General features: G+C 42.2%; 1 protein-coding gene across 3 annotated transcripts in view; it reads left to right on the top strand.

The window, feature by feature from the left end:
* The window catches only part of MORN1 (MORN repeat containing 1), a 268243-nt gene that overhangs the window by 99000 nt on the left and 149985 nt on the right, over positions 1-19258 (top strand). For all 3 annotated transcript variants that reach the window (XM_069948672.1, XM_069948670.1, XM_069948669.1), the window contains exons 9-10: positions 9892-10015; positions 13825-14006. In XM_069948672.1, the coding sequence (XP_069804773.1) occupies positions 9892-10015; positions 13825-14006 (306 nt within the window). The remainder of the gene's footprint in view (positions 1-9891; positions 10016-13824; positions 14007-19258) is intronic.

Raw genomic sequence — 19258 nt, 5'->3', positions numbered from 1 at the left:
GAGGTGTGTGGTATAGAAGAGCTGTGTAATGAGAAGTGAGGTGGTATAGGGTAAGTCCCTTCACTATAAACACCAACACACCACCAGAATCAATTTCTTCATTTTGTTAAAGCATTAAAACTGGATTATATTATATTTCACATTTTTTTTTACCTCTGTAACTAGCATTGCAGTGGACTCTCTTTGGTCTCTTGGAAAACTGAAATTGGGAAATTTTGAATCATCCGCTGTATACCCGTGGCATGGTGTGTGTTGCCAGTGCCCAAGGCAAGGCAAGTATTGCGAGAACAACCAGCCTGGCAATTGTAGGCAAGTTCTCATTCCAACATAAATGAATTGTGTCTTTTTTTTCCGTAGAAATATCATATAGTTTTAGGAAATAAAAAAAGCTACAAAGAGGCCAATGTAGAAAAAGTCCAAATGAAAATCTTTACATTTTGATTTCCTATAGTAGCTTCTAGTGTAAGGGCTCACATATATGGCCGTCTGTCTCTTTTCTTTCATTGGTGAAAACAGCAAAATGTGCTGTTAATGTTTATAGGAGATATATAGGCAGCTTTTCAATAATTTCTACAGGATCTATACTATTTAGCCATTTGTTTGGGTGATATTACAAAGGAAGACTGCTGCTCTATGCGAGTACTTATCAATTAGAATAGCGCTTGTTTAAAGGGAACCTGTCACCCCCCGTGCCGGGGTGACAGGCTCCCGACCCCCCGTTAGAGACCCCTATACTTACCTCATCCCGCCGGGTCCCGCTTCTGGATTCGGTCGGGTCCCGGAGATCTCAGCCGCTGCAGCCCGGCGCGCGCGCTGACAGATGAGTCCAACGCTCATAGAGAATGACGGAGCGCTGGACTCTCCTGTCATTCTCTATGGGTGTTGGACTCATCTCTCAGCGCGCGCGCCGGGCTGCAGCGGCTGAGATCTCCGGGACCCGACCGAATCCAGAAGCGGGACCCGGCGGGATGAGGTAAGTATAGGGGTCTCTAACGGGGGGTCGGGAGCCTGTCACCCCGGTACGGGGGGTGACAGGTTCCCTTTAAGAAGCCTATTACACAGCGCGATTATAGATCATTCCAATGGCCCTTCCATCATTGGAGACTTTACATCCTCTATTAACACAAGGAGCCACAGCTCCAACTCTGACTCCTACTCCTATATTTTATCAGGCTCTGACTCCGACTTCTTCATAAATGTTCAATTGTTAACAACAAATTTACTGTAGTAATCACATATAAGTAATCACACGACTTAGACCTAAATTTTATTAGAATGTAATTTCTGAAAAAATACTAATCATAACTTAGAAGGGCCACTGTCCCATTAAAGATGTCCAGGGTCAGACTTATTTTTTTTTCAAAAGAGCCGGGGAGAAGGTGGCTAAACATAACAACATGCACCTACCTCCCCGGCTTCAGCGCTGGGATCCACTGTCCTCCGCTCTGTTTCCTAGTCCCCTGGCCACTTCCTGGTCTGAGCAGGGACCTGGGTCGTGATGTGTCAGGAAAGCAGAGCGGAGGACAGCGTACCTCAGCGTTGGAGCCAAGGTGGTAGGTGCATGTTGTTATGTTCAGCCACCTCCTTCACGGCTCTTATAGCCTTCTCCTTTAATGATAAATCTTCCTTTTCCATAATATGCACTGGGGGGAGTCCTGAAGCCCTCACTGCACCAACCAACCCGCTGGCTCCTGGAGCATGCCTCCTTATAAATATTCATAACAGTGCTCTGCAGTGACGTCACTGCCAATATGAATTTACGAGAGTTCTAAATTTGATGCAATATATTCCAGTGAGTCTTTTTTGAGACTATAAAATGATTAATAAATATTTACATTTAAAGGGGTTATCTAGGGATTTTAACATAAAAAGTGTCACTGCTGTCATGGAGCCCTAATCCCAGTACATAGCCCTTCCAGGATTGGAGTTGGCACAAGACATTACCTACTGAGTCAATCACTGGCTGCAGTGTTGTATTGCTTTAGCACTTGATTGGTTAAACAGGCATTGTCCCAGGCCAACGCCAATTCCACAAGTGTTGGGCATTGGGATTGGGGGAAGAGTGACAGTAGCTGGGGATTTTCTTTATTACCTGCATGATAACATAAAAAAAAAAAAAAAAAAACATTTCCAGGATAACCCCATTAACACATTTTATTACCTAGTAAGGCACACATATTTTTTTTATAACCATATCCATAATACCTTGTCTGTAAATTCGTAAGATTATTTTAAATAATTGATAAATAGCTTTAAAAAAATAAATAATATTAAGGAAATTTAGTATTCTGTGTATATCCCTAAATCGTATATATTTATATAAATGAGTCTCTAACAATATGTACCCAACTAAAAAACACAACCAGTTCTGCACAAACCAAGGCCCTATACTACTACATCAACCTAAAAACAGACTTCTGTATTGCTAAGGTGCAAAAAAAGGTTTTTGTTCAATAGGGTTACAAATGGCTCAGGTCTGTAGTGCAATTTGACTGCTTGCTACCTATTCAATCTATGTCAGCTAGCAGTCATATTATCCATAGGGATAATAGTTGGACCCCCATTATAAATAGGGCTCCCTATCAGACACCCTGTGAATATGCCATAAAAGTCTGAGATAGACATATGCCTTTAAAATTTATATTTATTTTATACGTTTTTAATCCTATTTTATATATGATATAATATTATATTTATGAAGGAATCATTACTTTCCATTATAAGAGACGATGCAAGAACCCAAAATGCAATACCCTCTTAAAGATATACTGCCTCCTTTCTATCCGCACCTGTTCTACAATGGCAACTGGAATGAAAATTACATCAGGACTCCTGTGCAATTCTGCCATTACATAAATATATTTTTACTACTGCTTCCTCTAGCCGGGTAGCACCCAGCTATAAATATCTCGCCTTTGAAATATGCTTCTCGGACTTGGTACCAAAATTTGTGCTCTGGTGCTATTTTGAGCCTGCCGAGGCTAAATCATCCTTAGTGCTGGAAGAAAACAGCCAACACCAGCAGCTCACACATAAATAACCTGGAAATTTACGATTCGATGGATGGAAGGATGCGTGAACCATACAATGCAAGAGCTCAAACTGTAAATGGCTTCTTAATAAACTGAATTTCCAGGTGCCGCACACACATTCATTTTATTTTTTGTGCTCAGTAAAATTGGTTGGAAACAAGGTCAGTGGAATTTATCACACTGCACTCACCACTTTAAGGGGGTTTTAGGAATGTATTATTCTTCTTGAAACATTTGGGGAAGGGGTTGAAGAGGATTTTCTGCATTACGATCAGTGTGTGGTCCCGGTTCTGATGTTTACTTAAAATAATAAGGGATGTGACTAAAAATGTTTGAAATTTTTTCTCCGAGAAAAGTCTTTGGTGGTATTCTTGTCATGAGAGTTACTGGAATCGTATTGAGCCTATTAAAATCAATATAGCTCATTGTGATTTGCTGGTATCTGTTGTATGGTTCTTGACACAAGTGTGAACTAAGCTTTTATTGTTGTATTGCTTTTATTGTTGTATTTTCCAGGAGTGGATTAAAAACACAGAAAGGATCTGTTCACACAATGGTGAAATTGAGTGGATGGCCGCCATTTAATGGCAAATATTTGCTGTTATTTTAAAACAACGGCTGTTGTATTGAAATAATGGCCGTTATTTACTGTTATATGGCGGCCATCCACTCAATTTCACCATTGTGTGGACAGATCCTTTATGTGTTTTTAATCCACTCCTGGTTTTGGTTGCAATATGAGGACCACAATACTGACTGAAATATACGTAGTTTGAACCCAGCCTAAAGTTTATCCCCTATCCATGGGATATGTATAACTAGCTAACCAGTAGGGGTGTGATTGCTGGGACCCCACTGTTCACAAAAATGGACATTAGTTGTTGCTGCAGATCTTATGCTTAGCCAATGCTTCATTCACTGTTATCAGGATTTATCAATATGACAAGTTCAGTGCATGTTCGGAAAGAACCCATCTGCAGGATAGAAATTATTTGTCAGGTCACAGGGCGAGAGCAGTGACTGGGACCTCCTGCAATCTCCAGAACTGGACCTGAGCCTTTGTTCAAAATGGAAGTTGAGTCACACATGGTGTCTGCCACATTTATTTTCTATGGAGTTGCCATAAATAGCCAAGTTGTCAGGCCCCGGTGGACAAAGAGACACAGAACAAGTGGGCCCTACAGTTAGCACCCACCCTCCCTCACTGTCCCTGCCTATTTGCAGAGCAGGTCCTAAATGACCGTCCACAACTGGGCAACAGTCCCTGCTGTACAATACGTGCAGACGGATGGACAAAACATAAACAAGTACAGACAAAAAGACAAACAAAAGACAAGACATGGAATGGAATGGTCAGACAAACTGGGTCAGCAACAGAGAGGACAAACAAAGCACAATGGCAGTAGACAAAGGCAAAGTCACAAAAACAGGCAGAAGGTCAGGATACCAGAAAAACAGACTGCAAGGCAAAACGCTGGATCAAGCTGAACAGACAAGCTGGACAAAGCTATTAAGAGCCCAGACTGATGGAATAGAGATACGTAAAAGGGAAACCAACACCCGGACTGAAGGCTCATAGGTTCAGACACAAAAACACAGAAGGACAGAGGAGAAGAGACCTGTCCATCAAAACACAGCAGACACAATTAGCAATCAGGCAACAGCAAAGGTAAGTGCAGGGAGAATAGAAAAACATGGAACGGACAACTGAAACCAGGACAAAATCAAAGAACATAGAAAAACCAGGAATGAAGTTTAAGGCCAAAAGCATAATTTTTGGCGCAGAGGTCGAAACTTCACCCTGGAGGGCACCACTGATGCCTTATCAGGCACGATCATAACCGAAGTACAGTACAAGATTTGTCTACTGTCCTCTGCTGCCTTAGTGAATGACTGAAGCATGTGCGACTCCATTCATACCAGACTCTGAGGTCCATTCTGGAGATCAGTGATACTTATTCCCCTGTGGATAGGGGATGGTATTTTACTTCTACATACCCTTTTAATCTTAGGATAACCCCTTATTGGCTCCAAAGAGTCCTGACAGATCCCATTAAAGGAGTTATCCAGGATTAAAACAAAGCACAGCTACTTTCTTGGAAAAACAGTGCCACCTCTGTCTCAGGTTGTGTGTGGTATTACAATTCAGCTCCATTCAATTAAGTGGAAGTGAGCTGTAAAACCCATACCCAACCTGAGGACAGGTGAGGCGCTATTTCTGGAAGAAAGCTGCCATATTTGTCCTTTAATGCTGCAGACTATGCATTTCTTACTGGTAAATATCAATGAAAACCCAGCACAATAGATCCCAGCACCAATGTAAATGAACCCCTTAGCTCTGCTTTATTTTCTTTTTTCCCCTTGGTTTAAAAAGAAAAAAAAACACTCAAGAATTGTAAAAATGTGGTTGACTCTCAGTCTGCAGTACTAGCATCACTCCTGTGCATCAAGCTTGATGTCTGGGGGTTATGGTAGGCTCAGATCTATCTTTTACTCCCTATGTTCAAGCTCTTGCACACTCCTATCACCTATGCCTCAAAAACATCTCCAGAATCTGCCTATGTCTTGACACACCATTAAACATTGACACAGCTCAGACTCTTCTCGTTTTGACTACTGTAACTTCTTACTAATCGGTCTTCCCTTCTCTAAACTCTTCCCTCTCCAGTCTTTCCTGAATGCAGGAGCCAGACTCATCTTTTACTCCAGTCCTTACATAGCCGTTTCCCCCCAGTGCCAGTCACTGTATTGGTCGCCCAGAATTTAGTTCTCCTCACCCAAAAACCTCCCTCATCTCCACCTACCACCCTACCCGTGCTCTACATTCTGCCAATGATCTTACACTAACAACTTCCATAGTTACAACTTCTCACCCCCACTTTCAAGACTTCTGTTGTGATACAACAGTTCTCTGGGATTTTTTACCCAAAGACATCAGACTCATACCCAACACCCAACAGCCTTATGCTTATAACCTGAATGACACTGGGACATTAGGGGGAGCATGCCTGGGTGCACCCAACACCCCAAAATCGCAGTATAATGCCACTCTCCGCAGTTGCGAAGGAAAAATATTTGCAAACACTTTACGAACATTTATGGCAATGTTCACACATTTCGTTCGTATTTCTTGCACAGTGTTACGAACGTTACTGGAACAGTATGTATGACGTGCCTTTTTCTGGGCTACTGGAACAATATGTATCACGTGCCTTTTATTGAGCTACTGAAACAGTATATATCAAGTGCCCTTAGTGGGCTACTGGAACAATAGGAATAACGTGCCCTTAGTGATGGTAAACAAGGACACTGTAAGTCACTTGTACACACAGGGTACTGGAATGAATACACCTGCTGATGCTGATGCTGCTGTTATATCATCTATTTCTTAGCACTGAGAAGTGCTTTTGATTCAGAGATGACTTTTTCGCTAGATCTTAGCCCTAAAAAAGGACTTTTGGGTTCTGTAGTAAGCCTACCTAACCAAAACGCTACCAAAACCTATCTCTACCTGCTGCAAGATCTCTCCCTGACTAGATTGAAAGCTCATCTGCGGTTGAGAGGCGGGAGCCAAGTATTTAAGATTCAAAGTCATGTGGTTCAGCTATCCAATGAGGGTAGACGCCGTTTTTGCGCTGCATGCGTACTCCCAGGGTCCCTCATGGCCTCCCTGCATGGTGATTGGATTAAAAAAAAGCGCCAACTGTGATGAGAGGGCTTTCGAATGTTTCGCCTCACTACTCGATTGAATTCGAATCTTTCAAATACCGCAATATTCGATCGAATACCGCAATATTCGATCAAATACCTACTCGAGTGTATCTTCCCCTTCCCTTATTGTTTCCTCCAGATACAGTAAATGGAGACAGTCTCCTGTGCTTCTGATATTACGGTTTGGAATATGTTTGGCTCCGCTCCAAGTTCTAAAGCTCTGTTAGATCCTTGTTTCTCTATAAAGAAGAAGTCTAGGCAGCATGCGCCTGAACCCATAGACAACAGATTGCGACAGGTTCTACTAAGCATGGTGCATTTCATTGACAATTACCTAATGATCGGTATTTCAGTACTGCAGGTCCCATTCTATTAGTTTTGTACTCTGCCCGGTTGTTTTCAGCCCCGCATGCGTAGTGGGCATCTCCAATGGCAGCAGTCCAAAACAGTGATCCAAGACAATGAAAGACTGATGATGCTGGGGTGGCTAACCAAGAGGGGTTTCGATTATGCTTTTTAATTTTTTGGGTCCACTTCCTCTTGATTGTATATCTCTCCTCCTGGCTGGTTTGGCAAGATGTACAAGTCTTAGTTTTTCATAAGAATAGATGATTAGATTAGCATTGCAATACACAATAACTAGCAATGCTTCAGACACCCAGCTTTGCTTCCTAAATTATGATGCCTGATACAGTATATAATTTAAGGGTCATTTAACAACATTGCGGAAAGATTCAGATCCGTATTAACACCATAGCAACCAGACTTCTGCCTTTTTTGTCTGAGACATTTGTCATGCATGGATTTTACATTTATTATGAGGCTATAAGGCAGCAGACACACACTGTCAATTCATTTCACTGCAGCTGAATTTTAAATTATTTTCCAGTACTAATGTGGTGCTTCGCTAATGAAAAAAACTGCCGACAAAAGTCTACGTCCAGCTTCACCACCTTTTTTCTTATTGCTTCCGCACGTCTAAGTACAATTGGTGCAACTTTGTGAATTGTCTTAAAATAAAATTTTCCTACATTTTCTTCCCACAGGTTTTATGTAGACTTATGTGTATGTCCATAGATATGGTCTACAAACAAGTCCTGTATAGTCAGTTCCTGCAGATATACAATCCCCCATCTGTTCTCTACTTGCTAACCTGGAAAATAAATGAGGGTCCTGAAGAGCCATTTACACGTGACTATGCAAATGAATACCCATCTATGTCACCATAGTAACAGACTACAAATTAAAATTGCGTAGTCTGTTCGTGCAGAAATACTCTCTTCCATCTGTTACATACTTCTTGCTGACCTGCCAAATATATAACAGACCTGTGAGAGGAGTTGATGCAAATGGATGCCCATATGTGAACAGACCAGCTCTCCTTTCTAGCTTATAGAACTGTAAAAGAGCTTATACCTGTTGTATAATGGTTTTGCTCAATAGGACCCGGGTGATGTTGCTTCAATCGCCTCCTAATGCACAATGTGGCTATATTGAATGAATGTACCACCAATATCTGCTTGGTGTGGGTCTGACCAATGTGACAGAACAAGGTGGGAGCAGCATCACTGTACTATTTCTTGGGGACCACATAGACTATATCTCAGGTCCTACTAATTTAAAGGGGATGGCCACCTTTCATTTGATTCAGAGCAAGACATAGATGAGCATGACTGGAGCATGCTTGAGTCCGATCACTCAGCATTTGAATACCGGTGGCTGACAAAGTTGGATACAGCCCTAGGGATCCTTGATAACATGGATACAGGCTTTATCCAGGACTCCCTAGGGCCATGCAGGCCTACCAACTCTGTCAGCCACCGGTACTCAAATGCCGAGCAATCCGACTCAAGCAAGCTCCAGTCACACTCATCTCTATCCATCTTATTATGTCTATACATTTACTTTTATTCTGGTACATTAAACCGCATTATAAGTTTTGCCATCCTGGATCCCCCCATCTTAATTTGTCTGGCCAGATGGCTCTCCCTTCCATAACACGGCACCCTATGAAGAAGCATATGCCATACTCTTCTCTCTGTCTCCTCTTTACCAGTTCATTGCACAGAGGAAACAAAAGCAGAGGAGGCAGAGTGATACAGGCACATGCTTCTCTATAGGGTGCCATGTTATGGATGGGAGAGCCATCTGGGTGCAGAGCTTCATAATGGGCCATAACAGAGCAGACATGATATGTATGTATATCAGTAAGGCACATATTATGATCACTAATGTGTTAAGTGTGTTGACTATAATGGCTGACCATATGATTGTCTAGAAATAGCCAGGCTTTGCCTACAGAATAGGTGGTATAGAGCTTTGCTAGTACTGTGGCTACTTTGTTCAGGATCTCAGCAGGGTGATGTTGATAGACCCCTGCCAGTTGAACATTGGTGGCACAATATAACAATATGCCACCAATGTCTCGACGATTCCCTTTAATGACAATTCTTGCAGAATCTGTGCATACAACGCCATTGATAAATCTGTCCTATTAAAGCCCATGCGCAGGGTAACCCACTTACAAGCAGCTATTTTTGTAGGTGGTGATTTTCATTCCAAATAATTAAATACCCGGTTTTAGAATCCAACATTTTGCTTGTTATAGGGAAGAAATGAGAAAACTCTCCCCGGACATGAGATTTAGGTGACAGCAATAATACATTAATGACATTCTTTTCTTCCGCCCCTGATAAAGAAGCCGACAGATTTTGCGTCTGACAAAAAATTCCGGAGAATATTAATTCCCACGTAGTAGAAGGCAAATGATGAATTGCCGGGAGTCTGTTGATTACGTTCTCTGTTTTTGAAGAGGATGTGGTCAGATATGACTTCTAATGTATACCCACTGGGAATCCTCTAAAATAAATTGTAACTTACATTGTATGTTTGTATAATTTCCTGGGACCTTTAATGAACACTCTTGGGTCTTCCTGATGAGGTAGTGACCAAGACACATTGTTACATCACCCTCATTTACTTACACATGTTCTTAGAGCCTTCTGACATTTTCTAGATTTCTTCATATTCCATATCAGGTGTATAATGAATAAATGGGTTATGGATGCCCTGGACCCAGCTATAGGTGTATTATTAGATGATTCAGCATTACAATACTCATTGTGTTGTTTTTTTTCCCATCGAACAGATGAAAATGGCCGCGTCTTGAGAATCAGTGCTGGAATTCGGTATATACCATCTGCTAAAGCTCAGACTACCAGCCTTTTGGAATTAATTGAAGATTTTGATGAAAAGCCAATACCGACACCGTTGTATGTGCATTTACTTTTCTGATTACAAATGATGGGGATATATGATGTTTAGTAGTTTTGCTGTCTCTTAAAGGAGCACTCTATGCAAAACTGATACACCGTGTTATATCTAGTGCTGGGTTTGAATATTGACAGGGCTTGAAGTTGGGATTCTCATCTTGTACAGCCTTTCTAATGTCTGCCACTACATATATCATAGCACAGGGCCTCTTCAGCAACCCATAGTACTGCACAGTATGTAATCCCATTGTGCAGCAGCCATGTTGCTCCCAGAAGCACCATCAGCCAGAGCACATAGTACCTACTAGCAGCATCAATACCACAATGTAGGACCGAACAGCATATTGCACAACAAAATTCTGCCTCGTGGTGTGAAACAAGGCAACACAAAATACCTTAAAGGAAATTCCAAGCTAATACCATGGTGCAGCAGCATTGTCCAAACCTTCCCCACTGGCATCAGCAATGTACCACTTACCACCTCTCCCAGTTTGGTAGCATTCTGCATTGGCAGCAGCATTGTACCTCTTCCCGCACTAGTAGCAGCATTGTCCTCCCCTCCCATACCTCCCACTCTGGCAGCTCCCCCTTACCTCCGCTCCCTTATTGTCCCCATTCCAACACCTCCCCATCGGCCTTAGCATTCTCCCCCAAACCAACCTTCACCTCTTCTACCATGAAAACGGCACCGATGCAGGGCTGGTATTATCAGTGCAGCTTTAGCTTTTTAGTTTCCACCTCACCCTGATGTCTGGCACTGCCAAGCCCCCCCTAACCAGCCAATACCCATGTCTCACTGTAATGACATATTGTTTCAGTTTTGCTTGGAGTGCTCTTTGAAAGTGCATTGTTTATTACACAAAGCCGTAATGAGATAATCCAATAGGTATTCATTGTGCAGCTTCCCAAATTACAAGTCAAGGGGGTGCACATAACTTACAGCTACAGAATGTGTTGACATTTTTAAGGAACTATCATAAGATTATTTTTGACTAGTTAGCGGTACCTAGAGGGCTACGCTTGATACTTATTGTCAAAGAGCAATGTGATTGATAGCAACTCCCTTACACTGCCCTGGTGGTGACTCCTCTATAAGCCAGAGAGGAGAGGCGTTGCTTGCAATTTATGGGTACGCATTCAGGCTAAATTGTCCACTATAACACCTTTAATATAATACTTCTAGTCCTGTTACTGTTCACAGCACATTTCGTTAAAAAGGTGCTTTGTTTTAAGCAATTTCTGTCTAGCCCATTAGGTCATATGGATGTAATAGAAGGGGGGGGGGCACATTTGGAACTACTCTATTAGCTGGAGTGAGCTACCCCCACCCCTTGAAGGATATGTTTCGTTCATGCACTTCACTTCGAGAGTAAATTGTCCCTCAGCTATGACAACACTTCGAGTTTCCTATAAAGTATCTACATTTTTGTATTTTTAAATAGAAATTTGGCAATTTCTTACAATGTAACAATCAAACAAATCTTTAAAAAAATCTAAATCATTGTGTTATAGAGTGTTGTAAAATATCTGATATGGCTGGAGAAGTTTGTGGCCAACCTCATGCCTGCAAATATTCTGTAATATTACATAGCGGCCATGATATGTTGATTATGTATTAAAGGATAAGTCCCACGAAAATAAAAAAAAAACTACGTCAGGCAGGAAGGGTGCAGGATTATAATAAAGAATGTATACCATGTATAGAATGTATACCATCCCTATGCCCTGTTCTCACTGCTCTCTGACAGCCTTTGGATGTCATTTTACCGGCTTCTGCTCCTGCAACGTCATGACCCAGTTGATGGATTGCCCGCTTAGCCAGTCAGTGACTGCAGTGGTGTTCTGCCCCAGTCACTGATTGGCTGAGCAGGTAGTTCATAAGCTGGGTCTTGAGGTTGAAGCAGCAAGAGCTGCAGGAGGCCAGTGGCTGTCAGAGAGTGGTATTGCAGCACTGTAGAGGCATGGGAATAGGTAAGTATGCATTCTTTGTTATGTTCTCGCTCCTCCTTGCCTGACAATGATTTTTTTATTTTCATGGAACTTCTCTTTTAAGACACTGGACCAACTGTGAGATACTCTCTTTGCTTACACCAGGGATCCTCTGCTCTCTCATTTCCATTTGCCCTTATAGGGCATATGAATAGAGATTGTCTTTAAAGGTCCTATTCCACCAACAGATCTGACGACAGATTATCTGCCAAAGATTTGAAGCCAAACTCAGGAGCGGATTTGAAAAGAGGAGAAATCCAGTCTTTCCTTTATGACCTGTTCTCTCATTATAGTCTGTTCCTGGGTTTGGCTTCAAATCTTTGGCAGATAATCTTTTGTCAGATCTGTTGGTGGAATAGGGCCTTAAGGCTACAAACCCACTTGGTGGGTCTGCAGCGAGTCCCCCCGTTGCGTATTTGCCGGAGCGGGGACCAGGTGAAGTATATGCTCCAGCCAGCCGCCCGCAGCCCCTTTAACACCTCCCGCAGCCCCGACCGCCCGACCGCCCCCCCCGCACCCCCGAGGTGCGGGGAGGGGGGAACGGGCGGGCGGGGCTGCAGGGGGGCGATTGGGGGGGGGGGGGCGATCAGGCGGCCAGGGCTGCGGGGGGGAGGAACGATTGGGCGGCCAGGGCTGCGGGAGGTGTTAAAGGGGCTGCTGGCGGGCGGCTGGCTGGAGCATATACTTCACCTGGTCCCTGCTCCGGCTTGCTGAAGACACCGGGAACCACCGAAGCAAGCCGGAGCTGGGATCAGGTGAAGGCTCCGGCGGCCGGGGGGGGTTAATGGGGTGGGCTGCAGACAAACTCGCAGCAGGGATGAACATCCCTGCTGCGTGTTTGTCTGCCATTAAAAGTATAGGGCCGGGATCTGCAGCGAGTCTCACTGCAAGTACGCAGCGAGGGGACTCGCTGCAGACCCGCCAAGTAAGTTTGTAGCCTAAGGGTAGCTTCACACACACCGTATTGCAGTGAATTTTCTGCTGGGATACGCAGCAGATACGCAGCAGATTTGATGTAAATAACTGAACACAGCATCAAATCTGCACCATCAAATCTGCTGCTAATCTGCTGTGCATCGGACGTGTGTGTTAGCACCCTAAAGGGTTACCCAGACTTAGAAAAACATGAATGCTTTCTTCCAGAAACAGCACCTCTCCTGTCCTCAGTTCGGGTTTTGCAGCTCAGTTCCATTGAAGTGAATTGTAGTACCACACTCAACCTTGGGATAGAGGTGGAGCTGTTTTTGCAAGAAAGTAGCTCTGTTTTTTCTAATACAGGACAACCCCTTTAAATTCAGTTTTTATAAGATTTTTTTTATTGTATATGTATAAGCAGTAGTCGTACAACACTTATCTTTCTGTGTATCACGTCAAACCTGAATGCAAAACACAGAGGGGCAGGAGGTCATGAAGTCCCATTGGTTAACTGCATAGACTCATCTCTTGTTTGTCGTGTCTTCCTTGGCCCATTACCAAGATCCGCGCCTGTGTATCTGGAGGCATGCTCTTAAAACAAGTGCTCTCTACAGAAACTAAGTGCAGTTTATCACCTGTGACTCCTGGAAATGAAACAAGTGCTTATACACCTAAAATGTTGAAGCATTTTTCACCGAAGTGTTCATGCTTTTAACAGGAGGTTTGTTTGCACTGACATTCACTGTTATTTGTCATTTCTAAGAGTATGAAAATAACTATGATGTGTAGAATGTGGGAAGGAGCTTTGATGTAAAATGCTACCTGAGTGGAGATTTTGTCAACGTGTAGGCGATACATGTGAATTTATTTTTCCTACTGTTAATGTAAGTGTTGTTTATCCACAGTGGTTATGAATGTATAAATTATCCTCTGTCATATATAAGTGAAGAAAAGCAACCACAGGACATTAGTGATCCATCATTAATAAACCGTACCGAAGCGGAATCATCTAGTGTCCCACAGCCCCTTTCATCAGACCATGAGCTACTCCATGAGCCAGGAGGAGAGGCTTCCAATAGGCAAGAGGGTGAGTCATCTAAGATGGATCAACGAATAACTGCTTGATATATATATATATATATATATATATATATATAGATATAGATATAGATATATATATGTACCCAGGGTATGTTAAAATAAACTTTAAAAGGGGTATTCCTGCCTGCTGTGACATCCGCACCCATTTAGGCATTGGTAATTGAATCTCTACCACACCCATCTCTTCCCCTGCTGAGTTTTCTCTGGCTTTCAAGATGTTAAGTTGGGTTTTGTTTCTGTAAATGACATCCTTCCTTACAACTCTTGTTTTTCAAAAACTTCTGAGATTTCAGAGACCGGTCCAATCATTCCTTGAGCGAGTTCCTGACATCTCGTAAACACTTAATTAGCCGAGACTATAGTGCTTGCTATTAGTCTCATTTGAGCGTGCCAGTGTTTCCTCCTGTCTTACATATTTTGTTTATTCTGACCCTCTGCTCTTTCTATTTGACTATTTTCCTGGTTCTGATTTTCCAAAGGCAGCCAAGCTGTCCTCTACCGCTTAGTGTAGTTGAGGCAAGTTAGTAGGAACAGCTGAGTGGGTCTAGCATTAGTATGATAGCACATTTTACCAGTTGGCCGCTTGCTTGGATTGAGTCTTTTAGAGCAAAAACAGGTTCTTTGCTGTGGTTCCAAAAAAGGATTTTCAAAATGGGTTATCCCTAGTTATCCCTCTAAGATGCCCATATGCTCGCGAGGACTTTTGACTATTTGAAAAAGTATCAAGTATAATCCTTTACGTTTTAGGGCTTGAATAAACACAGTATAGGACTAGTGTTACTTATTTCTTGAATTCTTCAAATGTCAATTGGGAAATGGTATTAGCCAACAATGTGATGACTATGGGCACCGCCTTACTGCCCCTAACACCTTCTAACAAGGATCCAACTAGTTCATTTTAACATGTTGAATCTTATTGTCTTCATTCCAAAAAAGTGGCACCAGATGTATTTGGAAGTTTGTTAGGGGTGGCAGGGGTTAACATTTTCCGGCATATAAGGCAAACCCCTGACAATCTTCTTGAAAGTCAGGGGTCGTCTTATACGCCGGAAAATACGGTAGTTCAGATCTACGAATCTATTAAAAATGCTAGCTAGTATGGCGTGCTGTTGGAGCCTTGTTACTGTAGACAGACGGGTCATCCATCTCAGCCTGGTCACTACAATGAATGAAAGCCTAACTACAATACTTCTATAGGGTTCTATGGGGATCTAAATACATGTCAGTGGAAACACACAAGGGATTTGGTGTCAGTGCTATAATGCAGACCCTAAAAAGCATCAGCATAAGATCCTCACTATATCCCTCTATTGTATGCAGATTTATGCAGTACTAACGGATTCCCCCATCGCTTCTTTCGCAGTTTGGAAACACCCATCAAAAGCATTGTATGGAGATGTTTAAGTGTTGTTGAAATTCCAGATGTATTGTAGTGATTCTTCCAAGCTTTGCATTGTGTTTTATGTATTATTTATTTAGCGGATTGCATGAAAAAGTAAATCTCAATATTATGATTTAAAATATGTTATCCCCTCGGTATATTAGCGCCTGAACTTCTGGTGGAATGAATAATAGTTTGCATCCCAAGAGCATTGTGCTGGTAACATGGAGCAGAGGTATGCTATAAATTATATATAACCAGCAGAAATTGAAAACAAATCGTATCTGTTTGTACGGAGAGAACGTAAACATTTTACCATAGCAAAAAAAACCAGATCACGTGAGAGCTCATATCATGATAAGATACATGTTGATGGCCGTCATTTAATGGCAAATACTGTCCGTAACTTCAAAACAACAGCTGTTGTTTGGAAATCACAGCCATTATTTGCCATAAATTGAGGGCCATCGACAAAATTTCAACAGCTTGTGTACATAGCCTTTCTGGGCCCTTAGATACCTATTAGATGGGTGTGAACATAGGCTTTCTGAGCCCTTAGATACCTATTAGATAGGTTAAGGAGAAACATGATACCTTTAATGTGTCTATCTGTGCCTCCATAACAGAAAAATATTCTTATTCTTCAGTGCACCGTGTCAGAGAGGCGTTCCCAGGCTCCAAAACTGCTGACACCTTCTGCCCTTACATTGCTTTTCCAAGTAGTGATAGGATTGAGAGGGGGCAGCATTGTGAAACCATTGGAGAATACACAGGGCCATCAATTTAGATGTGTGTGTTTGCATGGCTGTTAAAACACAGCCTAAGTTTGGTCTATATACGAGAACCTGATAAGCAATAAGGAGCAGCTATATGGAACCAGGAGAGAACAGACAGGTCAGATTTACTGTTCCCTTGCTGGAATACAGGAAAAGGTTGAGAAGCTTTGAGAAGTCTGCAACGACAATGACTTTAAATAAAGATGTAGCAAATCTCAGTTTTCATCAAACCAAAGGTGACCGTACACCTTCTATAACTGTTGGCCTAAAAATCGTTCAGCTGACAGTTATCTCTCCCGTCTCCTCTATACACATGAACATTAAGCACGGCCAAACATTCCTGTGTTCTTTATGGGGAAGGTTAAAGAGGTTGGCCACTTTATAGTAAAATTGCTCAGTGTACAGTATATTAGTAAGTGTACTCACTGTATATACCCTCAGCAGTTCACTGTGTACCTCATAAAGCTAAAATCAGACTCCCCTCCTCCAGGCTGAGCTGTCCTGCTCTGTGGTGAGTTGGTCCAAAAGATGGCCAACATGGAGGAGCATGTGACCATGCCCTGCCCCCTAGTGTCCACCACTATGTATATGTCTATGGAGGGGGGGGGGGCATGGTCACATGCTCCTCCTTGTCGGCCATCTTATGGACAGAAACACCTCAGAGCAGGGCAGCCGAGCCTGGAGGAGAGGAGTCTGATTTTAGCTCTATGAGGTACACAGGGAGCTGCTGTCAGTATATACAGTGAATATACTATACTAATACTGTACACTCAACTATTTTACTATATAGTGCCCAACGCCTTTAAATGGGTATTCCCCCCAAACCTCAACCCCAACCCCCATAATCACCAGCAGCACCCACCAGTGCTCAGTTGCGCCCCCGAAGCTCAATAACTCAACTCTGCTATGTCACTGCCTCAACTCTGCTATGTTGCTGCCTCGACTCTGCTTTGTCATTGCCTCACCTCAACTCTGCTATAGCTTGTGGATATTAACTCTGCTACATCATGTACCAATCAGGCATAGGCATTGATGGGAGATGTAGTTTTCTGGCCAGCGCCATGTTGGACATAAATTGGCTTTTTAAAAAACTTTAAACTATGGAAAGGCAGAAGCTATAAAGACGGGAGATGGCTCAAAATACTCAGGGGGACTTGGGGAGTAAGATCAGCTAGGTTTGGAAACATTTAATTTTTTTAGCTCTTAAATACCCCTTTAAGCTGCAGCCAGACTCTGGTGACAGCTTATCACTCCGAGAACAAAGTAGTTTTGTACAGGAAATACAACAGCAACCGCTATGCATATTTGTCTATTATTTGTACTTAGCATGCTATAGTTTACAGAAGTTAATTGTATTGTATGGAATCTGCCTCTGACCCCATTGTAACATTGCTCACTTTCTAAATACATTTAACCCTTTCCTTTAAAGAATGCTCCTAAAATAATGTAATAATGTAAATGCATGGGCTTCTCGTTGCGAAGCACTATCTGCTAGAAATTCATGACTTTTCTTGCTGAAATGATATTCATTTAAACAGCTCCCTCATTTGTATGCCTCCTCCACGCCAGACATTTTGTCTGAGTCACAGGGAGGGCTACCTACTCATAAACTGAGTCACAGCTCAGAATCTATTGTCAGAGCGGCGGCACAGGTTTTCAGTGTTATATAGAGAAGCTCTGGCACTTTGTGTTTGACAGTGATTCACTGTAACCCTGCATAGCGTACAGCAAACCGTGTACAAAGCCTGAGCCCTGGCAGATTGTACAGAAGAGGATAACACTCGGATGATATTATTGCAGATTCTACACAGGGGATTTAGAGGGGTTATCTATGATTAAAAAAAAAACTTTAAAAAAGCATCAGATGCAATAAAGCCTTAAAAATCCTTACTCACCTCTCTGATCCCTCATGGCTGTGGCAGTCACGTGCTGGTCACTAGTAAAGAAGGACTATGAGTGCCCACCTGAGCTTCTGTACTGGAGCACCATGTGATCAGAGTGTTCTTTCATTCCATTTAAGTTTCTTTTTTTTTTATTGTTTGCGAACATGTGTAATCCCACAATCTGCTAGCAGTTTAGGCTGGGTTCACACTACTTATATTTCAGTCAGTATTGTGGTCCTCATATTGCAACCAAAACCAGGAGTGGATTGAAAACACAGAAAGGATCTGTTCACACGATGGTGAAATTGAGTGGATGGCTGCCATTTAATGGCAAATATTTGCTGTTATTTTAAAACAACGGCTGTTATATTGAAATAATGGCCGTTATTTACTGTTATATGGCAGCCATCCACTCAATTTCAACATTGTGTGGACAGATCCTTTCTGTGTTTTCAATCCACTCCTGGTTTTGGTTGCAATATGAGGACCACAATACTGACTAAAATATACGTAGTGTGAACCCAGCCTAAATCCTCAAAACTTAAAGGGGTACTCCATCCAAAAATATTTTTCAAAGCCCTCTTATATTAACCCCTGACCCACCCTTGATTAATCTGATACCTTTGCCACTCTCCTGTTTGCCTCCTTCATCTGTTGTAACTTTTTCTTTATTATGGACTAAATTGAAAATGGAGCCGAACGAGAAACTACGTCTCTCAGCATGACGTGCAGCACCTTCAGCTCACATTACAATAAAGCCTATGTCACACCATAGTGCTATAGCCTTGTAAGGGACCATACTTATAAGAAATTTGTTATATTGTTGGAATTCAAACGATAATTATCCTGTGTAATTGCAGGCAACGGTCGAAAAAATTGTTTGTGTGTCGAGGATCATTGATTTAGATCTGAACCTAAAATCATCATTAATCGTTTGCTGTAAGGCTGGGTTCACACTACGTTTTTGCAATCTGTTTTTTTTAATCAATGGTAAAACGGATCAAAACGGATGCACACAAATGCATCCTTTTTTTCATTGGTTTTCATTGGTTTTTGATTTTTTGGAAAGCAGATTGCAAAAATGTAGTGTGAACCCAGCCTAATTCCACATTAGTTCGCTGTAATTCCGCTTTCGTTCACTAATCGTTCAGTGTAATTGCAAAAAGTAACAATTGTAACTAACGAATATCGTTCTCTT

The sequence above is a fragment of the Dendropsophus ebraccatus genome, chromosome 12 (assembly GCF_027789765.1).
Source record: "Dendropsophus ebraccatus isolate aDenEbr1 chromosome 12, aDenEbr1.pat, whole genome shotgun sequence".
NCBI lineage: Eukaryota > Metazoa > Chordata > Amphibia > Anura > Hylidae > Dendropsophus > Dendropsophus ebraccatus.
Note: the sequence above shows the minus strand (reverse complement) of the source record. Positions and strands in the feature narration are given on the sequence as shown.